The sequence below is a fragment of the Brachionichthys hirsutus genome, chromosome 9 (assembly GCF_040956055.1).
Source record: "Brachionichthys hirsutus isolate HB-005 chromosome 9, CSIRO-AGI_Bhir_v1, whole genome shotgun sequence".
In the NCBI taxonomy this organism is placed as follows: domain Eukaryota; kingdom Metazoa; phylum Chordata; class Actinopteri; order Lophiiformes; family Brachionichthyidae; genus Brachionichthys; species Brachionichthys hirsutus.
Window position 1 is genome coordinate 13,907,236 of NC_090905.1, and position 10,794 is coordinate 13,918,029.

General features: G+C 48.6%; 1 protein-coding gene across 2 annotated transcripts; it reads left to right on the forward strand.

Annotated features, from left to right (window-relative positions):
• Positions 1-3,111: 3,111 nt before the first annotated feature.
• Positions 3,112-10,213, forward strand: b3galt2 (UDP-Gal:betaGlcNAc beta 1,3-galactosyltransferase, polypeptide 2). 2 transcript variants are annotated; one of them, XM_068743311.1, is made up of 2 exons: positions 3,112-3,912; positions 8,386-10,213. In XM_068743311.1, the coding sequence occupies exon 2, from the start codon at positions 8,416-8,418 to the stop codon at positions 9,721-9,723; it is 1,308 nt and encodes a 435-aa protein (XP_068599412.1). In that variant the 5' UTR covers positions 3,112-3,912; positions 8,386-8,415; the 3' UTR covers positions 9,724-10,213. The 2 variants fall into 2 exon arrangements, 1 of the variants encoding a protein (XP_068599412.1); XR_011105642.1 differs by lacking the exon at positions 8,386-10,213 and adding an exon at positions 5,057-5,207 and having other exon boundaries at positions 3,839-3,912.
• Positions 10,214-10,794: the final 581 nt, after the last annotated feature.

Sequence of the window (10,794 nt, forward strand, 5' to 3'; positions counted from 1 at the left end):
CAGACCAAATTGTATTTACTTTATTTCTTTTTTGATGTTATATAATTCATGCAAGAATTCATGTTCATTTCTCACAAACTTATTTATCATGATAAAAAAAAAAAAAACCTGTCCATTCGAACCAATTAAAGTTTAAGGCTCGTTAGCATTAGCCTGACTTTTACAAACCATAGAGTCCAAATTAACAAGTAGCTTAGCTAAGCTACAGCAGTCACTCTCGGACCTTTCGTCCGGGTCTCCGGCTCATGGTGGAGACATTGTTTGTCCATCAACGCCTCGCTGCGTTTCATTATGAAGCGTCGTCATCACCCCCCCCCCTCCAGCTTGTCTTGCCGCTCATTTGACTATTTGGGACTGTCTGTAGCGGAATCCAGATCTGGCGGTGAGTGTCTGCGTACGCCTGAGACGGATTAAAAACACAGGATTAGAAATGTGCTTCCTGTTTACAGACGAGATTCGTCTTTGGTGAGGAAGCCCATCCGTGTGCGCTCGCTCCATTATTCTGCCTCTTGTGTATTGCCGGTAAACGCCGGGCTCCTTATTGCCTTCTGCCAGAATCAATCCATCTTGACAAGCGTGCCACCGCAGCCGCACGCCAACAGTTTGACCAGCATTTCCTGCTCAGGAAAATGTGCTCTTACGTAGTTCTGACATGCATTGCATTCCCCTTGAGTGAAGCGAGGTCGGTGTGCGACACGGTGGCGGTGTGGCGTGGGATGGATTGTGTTGCCTTGTCATGAAGCGTCCAGACCCCGACTCACCCGTAATGTGCCAGTGCATTCTGGGTCGGCGGAACGAGCGATGAGAGAAGACGGACTGATAGATGGATGGAAGCGTGCTCTTTGTTTTATACGCAATCAAAACAGGAAGATGTATAATCTATTTCCTGTGATTGAATTCCAAAATTCACATTCAAACGCCTGTAATTTTACACTTGATTAGCTTCCAGTATCGTGCCGTCTGCTCTCCGACATCACCTCCGGGTTTCGTTCACTGAGCAGAGGTCGGAGTGAGGGATGAAATATTCCGAGTCATCCCGCTCTCGAGGCCCGGCCACAGGATATTGGGCCCGCACTCTTTTAAGAGAAGCAATAACAGCTCACATTTCATCAGAGACTGGATTTCTGAAAAGGCGTGATGTTGAGATGAACCAACCTTCCCTTCCTCCGGTGCGATCTGAGAGGAGAGAAAGAGGAGCCGAGAACATCCCGAGGAGAATATCCACCAAACTGAATTAGAGCAGAGATAAAACAATGGACTCTGAATGGATGGATGGAAATTGCTTATTCGCCTTAGTCAGCATTTATTTTTATAGCCTACCATTAAAGTGAACGGAAAGCATGGAAATTACAAATGTGAACGTGCTACCAGGTTTCCATGACCTGCCCCATTTGTGTTTGAACTTGTTGCTTTTGCAAAGAAAAGTCGGCGCCGTTTTCACCATTTTGTGAGGCCTCTGTCTTTTCTTGCATTTTCACAGCAGTCATATTTTGTGAATAACATTGCAGCTCGTGATATTAAAAGGACGCCCAACGACTGCAGGAGGCAGCACTGTGAGATGTTAGGAAAGTAATAAATCATACACACAAGGTCGTGTGTGTTTGTGTGCAGAAGTCTGGCTTCTTCAGGGCTGCAGAGGGAGAAGCAAGACACGGCGTTCCAAAGATACTCCCCGAGCACTGACAATTAAGGATGACAATTTACGTTTTTGATATGCAAGTCTTTGCCGAGGCAGCCGGGCTGGACGTGTTGAGGAAGTCGCCTTTCTAATAGATGCGCGCTCCCTAACGGCCAAACGGCAAGAGGAAATCAATCACCTCCCCGGTGTTACTTCCTTGTGACAAATGTGCTTTCGCTGGCCAGGTAGCAGAGCTAATGGCCTCCAAAGTATATCTGTCAAGGACGCATCTCCTATTAATTATTCAGTCACCTGTGCTCCCATGCTACAATAGTGCTGCAAGAGGCTGCTCTCTCCGCCCTGCTTTTTGCATGAGCCCATCATTCCATCTGCTCCTCCTCTGCTGAGAGAGGAAAAGAAGCGAGACGCTTTTCATCTCTGGAGGTGCAAACATGACTGAAGGCCGATGGCGGGTCTACGCTGCGCTCCAGAGTCATTAGCGAGGCGGGTTGGGTTGCATCCTCATGCTACCGCAGGAAGGGAGAGAGCCAAAGCCGTCGGTGACCTGGAGCATTTGTTTCTGTGTTTGTCATGCGATGCTAAATATAGTTGAGAAGCGCGTGTGTGCATCGTGTTGGGCGGCTGTGACAAACACGGACAGATGTGCGTACAGGCAAAGACCGACAATGGTGGCAAATCCAGCTGTTGGCAGACAACCACCGGCCTCCCTGCTCTTACCGAGTTAAAAGCCCTTTTTCTTCCACCTACGGGGGGGGGGGATGCTGCATTCATGTGATTATGGGAACGGTGGGAGTGTGTGGATGCGCATCCACCAGCAGGCTGAATGCTGACATTCCTTTTCCTAATCCGTGGCAGATGTTTGAGACCTTTAACGCATCCGCTGCGAGTCAAAGCACAGAATCACACAGACCCAGTAAATCGAATTGTGTCAATCATTTTTGTTTTGTCGACCCAAAGAGGAGAAAAATCTGCGCGGTAATGTTTATTAATATTTTACATTATACATAAATACCTTATAGGAATCAAGAATATATGAACACATCGAGGTTTTAAGCTGCTTTTTATTCTTCTTGATCACCTGGTTCTGAGCACAGCTGCTCCCGTGCAGACACAAAAGAGTGAAATTACAGTTATATTTGAAAATCAATTTTGACCATTAAATGTTATTCTCTCGGTAAGTCAAGCTTCACATAAAAACTCGAGGAAAAATTACAAAAAAAGGTTGAATAAATAAAATGTTATGGTGTTATGAACATTAAATTGCTAATAATAAACAAATTGACGTTTTTTTATTTTATTTTTTAAAGCACTGTCATGTCCAGAAATAGAGAAAAGCAGCTTCAGATCAAAAAAAAAAAAAGCTTCGTCTTTCCACTGTGAATGAAATGATCGATCTATAACCGCCCCTTCTTGCGGGGGAGGGGGGGGGGGGGGTGGCATTTGGGATGGGCGGGGTGCGCCAAATGTTCATAACTGTTTTTTCACCCACTCCCCGTGAACGCAGCATCAGCCATCCAACGGGGTCACGTGAGATGCTCCGCTCGTATATCCGTGACGTGGAGGGGGCGAGCCGTCACAGCAGCGGCGTCGGACGGCCAGTCTGCGCGGAGTGGCTCGCTCCCCTGCCCGGTTGGGAAATCCGACAGTTGTCGGTCCAAGACGAAGAGGAGGAAGAGGGAGGACGAAGAGGTTCAGGGTTCTGGTTCTGGACTTGAGGAGCGTGTTTTAGGGGAGAGTGGACTCGGAGGGAGGAGAGGATATTTCTTTTCTTTTTTGTCCTGTTCTGTTCATCATCCAGGAGCGCATTGTGAAGGAGCAGACGCGCTCCTGCCGCTCCTGCCGCTCCTCCTCCGCCGCGCTCCTCTCCTTTATCAGGGATAAACGCGCGTGGATGCTGTCGTGCTGCTATTTTCCTCTTTACCTCGACCAACAAAACAGCGACTGAGCCAGAGGGACGCAAACGTTTTACGCGGCGAGGCGGAGGGACGCTGTGGGACAGCGGGGAGGAGGAGGAGGAGGAGGAGAGGCAAAAAAATAAAAGAGAGGAGAACCCGCAGGTTAGTTGAGCCTGAGGGGATGAGGACGTGGACGGACGCGACACGTCCAAGGTGTCAGAGCGATTAGAGGGAGGAGGAGGAGGAGGAGGAGGAGGAGGAGGAGGAGGGCCACCAAAGCGGCTTGTTTCCGATCCAGGGAGGAGGTGCTGATGGCGCGTGGAGGCGCCGGGGTTCACGCGCTCCACCGGCCGACCGCAGCAGCATGAGGAGGAGGAGGTGAGCCACGCTGCATGCACGCCCCCTCCATTACACCCCCACTCACCCTTGTCTCCATCCATCCACCCTGAGACATCTCCTCCATCAGGACCCCCCCCCCCCCCTTTCTGTCAGATGTCAAGTTTAGGAAACCCGTTTTGGACCTGCCAAGTAGCACCGGTCAGGGAATTCCCATTGGCTAATCATCCGCTCCGCCCGCTGACTGCTGCGCGACGCGCGCAAAGACGCAGCAGCTGCGCGCACCTGCCAGCGGATGATAAAACTTTAACGCGGTCCAATTTCCAAAACACCCCGCAATTTATTGGCGTTGCTCTGAAGCGACGCCCCCCGGAAAGGGGGGAAAGGGAGAATAGCCCCCAGCCAGGCTTTTATTCAGGATATAAAAGAGAAATGGAGCCGGAATTAGATTCAGCGGTAAAAGTTTGCAGCAGCACGATGGGAGAAATAGAATATCACTCACACTGGGTGGAATAAAATCAGTCATAACATTTACTGCAGCAACTCCGGGCTGCCAAAGGTTTATATCCCAGAGGCGCCCCCCCCCCCCCCCAAGACCAGTTTTAAGAGGCTGCTCGATGTTTTGTTCCAGCCGCCTTTTAAAGGACAAATGAATCCAAATGTTCTCTAAATGTGTAAATTAAATGTCTTTCATCTGTGGAAGGTCAGTTCGTGCAAGAGCCAAAAATCAATCTTTATTTATAACCCTTTTGTTCCAAAAGAAAAAGCTTCACAGAACCCAGGAGGGCGGCGCAAGTGTTTATAAAACAAGCTACAAAGTGTAGAGAGGCTCAAAATGGGGGGGCAAATAAAGATTCCTGCTCTGAGAGGGGTAAGTGGGCATATTTGATGTTGGAGATGATTTATTTTATGATTGGGAGGGGGGCCCAGATCGAACCAGCCTCTAGTGAACGGTGAAGAAACGGAGGTTATCTGAACCCTCGCTCTCCCAGCAGGGCTCAAGTCCCACGCATGCCAGAGGGTCACGCCACCGAACCAGTAACCCCAGCAGGGCTCGAGTCCCACGCACGCCGGAGGGTCACGCCACCGAACCAGTAACACAAATAAGAGCATTTCCATCCCCTTCGTTCACTGTTCTTATCCGACTGTTCTTATCCGACTGTTTCCCTGTGAAAACCGTCCGCAGACGAACCGGAGGACGACCGAAGGAGTCCGGAAACACGTGTTGTTGACTTTTGATCGGCGCTATTTTTAACAGCGAGCATCACAAATTCCATTCATCTCACGATCGGCGTTTTATGTTTGAGTTTGTTCGTCAGTTACTATCAATAAAAATCCCTTCCTGAACGGTGCTTCAGATTTATTCTGCATTTTCGCAGCTGTACATGCTGGAGGTGGAGCCGTGTCTCCGCCGTGTCTCCGCCGTGTCTCCGCCCCTCCGTGACTCATCTGCCCGACCACATCTTTATTTTAAGCACCCGGGATCCAGTTGCTTATAGTCCTGGAACATTACCAGTTGTTCCTGCCTGGTTATATTTATTTTATCAAGGGTGCTGTTGATAATGTTGACCCATCCAGGATGTACTCCACCCCCTCTCCCAATATCAGTTGGGATAGTCTCCACCCGCCTAGGACTCTGCAGAGTATAAGCAGTGCCAGAAGATGGAACAGATGGATGTGAACGCGGAATGTTTAGAGTGACATTGAGTCCAGGAAGTTTATCGCAGACAAAACAATCTTCAAATAAATTCCTGCAAGACAAAGGACATGGTCAGAGGAAACCCGCCAACCTTTCACCAGGGACGCGACATCGAGCGAGTGACGACACACAAGTACCTGATTGTTCACCTTGACAACAGAGCCTCTGTGCAAGAAGGGTCAGCGTCTCCTGCACCTGCTGAGGAGACGGAGATCTGTGGCGGGGCCTCTGTTGATTCTCTCTCTACCTTTTTCATTCGCTGCAGTGTCCTGCCACTGGGCGGGTCCCGATTGTGGCATCGATAAAGTTTATCTCATCTCCGAAACATTGACCAGCAATAGGTAATCTACCTGCGATTAGCAAAGCCACGAACGACGTTGGGAACAATGAAGCTACAGTCGTTGGCTGTAATAACAGCGCTGTCTCGTGCTTTCATTTCGTGCAGCAGGAGCCGTGAGTGTGAACACAGCTGGTTTCCCTCAGCAGAGTTCAGCTTCCCACAGCGGCGGGAAAGGCTCCGGCATTGTTTGGAAGGTTTCAAAACTTTGCATTTCTTGGAAAACTGAATGTTGTGAGGGTTTAAGTCTATATTTTGAGATTTATATCGAAATTGAAATCTGCTTTTCACACAACAAAAACAAAAATACATTTTGAGAAAATACTTGCCGCACCAAAAGGGTTGTCATAACGCTGAAATGTGGTTTAATTGAGGTGTAATCAAAGCCTACATTTTAATAGCCACGTTATTTAAATTCTTCAGCATTTGTCCTTTTTTTTTTTACGTACCGCAGACTTATCTTCAGCTTGATGATGACTTTAGCTACATTTCCGCCACTCACAGTATCGACTTCTGCTGGTTGTTTTCTATCGGTGTCTCCTCGGGGTAAATTAAATGCCCCGTGAACCTCTTGATGCTCTCGTCAGCTGTTTGAGTGCGGCGGCCATTGATTTGTGCTCTGCAGGATACTCTGTGATCGATGGCCATTGGCCAATCAGCGGCGTGCAAAGTTTCATCTGACCCTTTAGCACCTGCTTGGCTAACTTGGAGCTGCAGTACAGCAGGTACTAAACCGGTAGTAACTGACGTTTTATTTGTTGTTGTTGCCAATGGAAATGCAAAAAACGCAAGTCGAGCGGTACCGCGGCCATAGTTTGACAGAACGCGGAGGCGACGACAGGCGAGGATATTCATGGAAAAAGACAGCACACTGTGGCACGTCGCCCCCCCCGCCCAACCCCTATGTTTTAAGGCTGTCATGGTTACAGAGTCTCCACAATAACACATGGCTCGTTTGCCACGTCTTCGGTCAGATTATTGACCGCTGTATAATCGCTGGGGCTTTAATTAGCGCTAGTGTAACTGATTGACTTGCATTAGGGCGACATTGAGAAAATGAATTAATGAGAGGCGCTGGCAGATGAAATGGAACTGCTTAGAATTTGAAAAAAAAGTCTTATTTCTGAGCGATGAGTGAAATGCATTCGCCTAACTGGTCATGGTCGCCCGGTTGCCAGTGTGTGGGCGGGTGTGGGTGTCTGTGGGCAATGGGCGTCCATTAAGCGTGTGTATCCCTGAGTGAATGCGTATTGACGTCTTCATGCGCCCTTCTGTGTGTGCACACTTCATCAGCGCTCTCGTAACTAGATGTTCATTTGGTTGACAGCAGAAATCTCTCAAGCGCCAGGCGGGCTCCGATATAAAGTATGTTAACCTTTAAAACAAAGCCCGCCCTGGCCCCTCTCATTCTCCTGTAATTGCCCGCGCTGGGTAAGCACACTCGCCTGAAAAGGTTATTGTGTTCCTTGCGGGTTGTGATGATGAATGAGCAAACATAGCCGGGAAATTAAAATTCAAAGTTGAGAAAATCTGCCTCACACGAGCCTGTGTGTGGCTTAATAAAAGTGAGCAAGCAAATAAATAGAAGTAAACACAGGTGGTTTGTAGATCGACCGTCAGAAAGGACGGATGGATTCTTGCACTGCTGCTTAATTAATATTCAATAACGTCTCCAACCTGCAAGACATCCTGTTTTCTGCGTGTCGGTAAGCTAACGGCAAAAAGGTGATGCATTTCTCACGAACATAATTATGCGTGATGCGCGCCTGCGTCCGCCACGCGAGTCTCTACGACAGTGTTCACGTGCAGCGTGCGATTGCATATCATTAAGTTGGGTCTGCAAGTGCACAAAAAAAGGTGGATGACGCTCGATCAGCCAAGCAGCTCTGACTAGCGTTAGCTGGCTCCGTGTTGAGCAACCCTGCACTTCATACCGCCATCTCTCTGATTCCAGCGCCAGACAGCCGGCCCATTGTTTCCCCAGAAGAAGAGCGTTTTCGATGCTTCATATATTTTTAGATGAACTGAGAGATGGGATGGAGGAAATGTTCTCGTTTTCTGACACAGTGGAGTGTAATGTGCTCCTTTTGTCAGTTGCGTTTCGTTGTCGATTTGTTTCATTCCGGCGAGCTACACGTCTGGACGTGACATTTCTTTTTTTAAACGATGTATGCAAATGAGTTTCCACAGCAGCAATCTTTCCCGCTGACCTGCTTCCAGAAGCATCCGCTGAATCCACCGATTAAATTCTCCAGAAATCCCCAGAGCCGTCTGAGTTCCGCCTTCCCGTCCAATCAGCAATGTTCCGATGCTGTCACATTAATACAACTTTTCCGTCTCAAAATCTCCAACTTACTTACCAGAGTGGGCGCCGCATTCACCAAATGCTCTAAGTGGTGCTTTTGCAATTTAGCTTAGTTGTTCTTACAAGAAAAACAAATCTCCAACTCTGTTCTGTCTGTTTCTTTCTCTCCATCAGCAACGGCCTCCTGCAACCCCGATCTAGATCATGCAGTGGAGACGACGGCTCTGCTGTTCCATCAAGATGACCTGGAGCGTCAAGCGTTTCCGGACCCACATGGCCGGCCTCCTCTCGCTGACTCTGCTCGTCACCCTATTCTTATTTTTTAGCCTCCAGGACTGGCTGCCGGGACACAGCAAGGTGCGGGAAAACCCGCTGGCCTACGCTGTCGGCGGCTTCCGCAGCCCCAAGGGAGACGCTAACCAGAGCAACTCCCTGAGGAGCCTGTGGAGGGAGAACGGGAACGCACCGCCAAAGCCACCGCTCAACCTGAGCTCTCAGCAGGTGGATGGGGCACTGGGGGAGACAGGAGGGGGAGGAGCCAGGGGTGGTGTAATGGGACTCGGGGACACCATGAGCACCAACAACAGTCTGCAGAAAGAGATGGGTGTGGGCGGGAGACTGAGCGCCCAGCCCTACCGCTACATCTTGAATGAGCCCTCCAAATGCAGGGACAGCACTCCCTTCCTCATCCTTCTAGTCGTTGCGGAACCCGGCCAGGCAGCTGCGCGCAACGCCATCCGCCAGACGTGGGGGAACGAGAGCGTAGCAATGGGTCTGGGGTTGGTCCGCCTTTTCCTGCTTGGAACGGGACAGAGCTCGGACACCAACCTCCAAAGCAGCATCGAGGAAGAAAGCCGTCTGCATCATGACATCATCCAGCAGGACTACCAGGATACGTATTACAACCTGACCATCAAGACCCTGATGGGCTTGAACTGGGTGGCCACCCATTGCCCGCACGCGTCCTACGTGATGAAGACAGACAGCGACATGTTTGTCAATACCGAGTATCTCATTCAAAAGCTGCTGAAGCCAGACCTGCCCCCCAAACAGCGGTACTTTACCGGCTACCTGATGAGGGGCTATGCACCAAATCGAAACAAGGACAGCAAGTGGTACATGTCGCCGGAGCTGTACCCAAGCGAGCGCTACCCGACTTTCTGCTCGGGCACGGGGTACGTGTTCTCGGGGGACATGGCGGGCCTGATCTACCAGGCCTCGCTCAGCATACGCCGGCTGCACCTGGAGGACGTATACGTGGGCATCTGTCTGGCGAAGCTGCGGATCGACCCGGTGCCTCCCCCCAACGAGTTCCTTTTCAATCACTGGCGAGTTTCCTACTCTAGCTGTAAGTACAGTCACCTGATCACATCCCATCAGTTCCAACCCAATGAACTCATCAAGTATTGGAACCACCTGCAGAGCAACAAGCACAACGCCTGCATCAACATGACCAAGGAGAAGAACAGCAGGTACAGACATCGAAAGTTTCACGGCGAGAGGCCACCTTGACGTACCCTGTGATGACCACACCCCTCAAAGCGGGCGATGGAGGCACTCGCCGCAGCCACTGGAGGGCGTGTTAAACTCAGCACGATGGGGAAAAGCACATTGTTTTTGGTATTGTGTCCAGCTGATGATTCAGAATATCTGTTTAATTTAAGAAACAAAGAGTTTTCCGTATCGTGAATCTGTTGAACTATTTGTGAAGGAGTGTGTGTGTGTGATACGGAGCGTGCGCTAAACGTCCTGTTGCTCAAGAATGAATGCCTTCAGGTGCCGATGGGAAAGTAGCATTACGAGCTACAGTTCAATGGGAGGGGTCTCCTCCAAAGGGCGGTGCAGTCTGTCCCGCCCTGCAACACAAAACAAGCGAAAAGCACACGTGTGATTGTGTGTGTTACACTACCTAATCATGAATGAAAGTATCTTTGACGTCGATCAGTTGCTCTGTCCTGTTCCTCAGTGTTCATTTTACAAATCAAAGAATACAAGTCTTTAAAAGAAAAATATATTATATATTACATTTTATTTTATTTATTTTTTTCTTTTGGGGGGGGGGGGGGGTCAACTTGATTTACTCAGTCATGTCAAAGATGATTGAGATTGTATTTTTTAAAGCTTTACATTGAGTATGATGACTCAGCACCTGAGCAAATGTGCAATGAATCATTTAACTATTAAATGTATTGAATTCATTTTGTTTTCACTTGTTTTGCTTTTTTTAATCCATAAATTCATGTTTAGCCCGTCATTTTTCAAATTTCAATGAACTCTTTGGAATTTTGACTCAAATCAATGACGTTAAAACATTTTAATTTCCAAAACAAATTGTTGACATTTTTGCTTCAAGTTAGAATTAAACTGATTTTAATTATTAAGCGTTTTGGCGGCTAATTGGATAAAAAGTCTAGCTTTGTTGCAGTCGCCAAGTCTAACTCTGGGTATAGTGACAAAAATCAGAATAGATGCTAAAAAAGATTCCTAGCAACCAACAAGCCACATCCATGTTTATTTTAATGCAAACATCTCTTCTCGCTTCGTATTCATTATTTCCATTTGCACGGACCCTTGTTGCGTTTA

Coding starts and splice junctions, on each gene's coding strand:
- b3galt2 (XM_068743311.1), top strand. CDS start 8,416: ATGCAGTGGAGACGACGGCTCTGCTGTTCCATCAAGATGACCTGGAGC.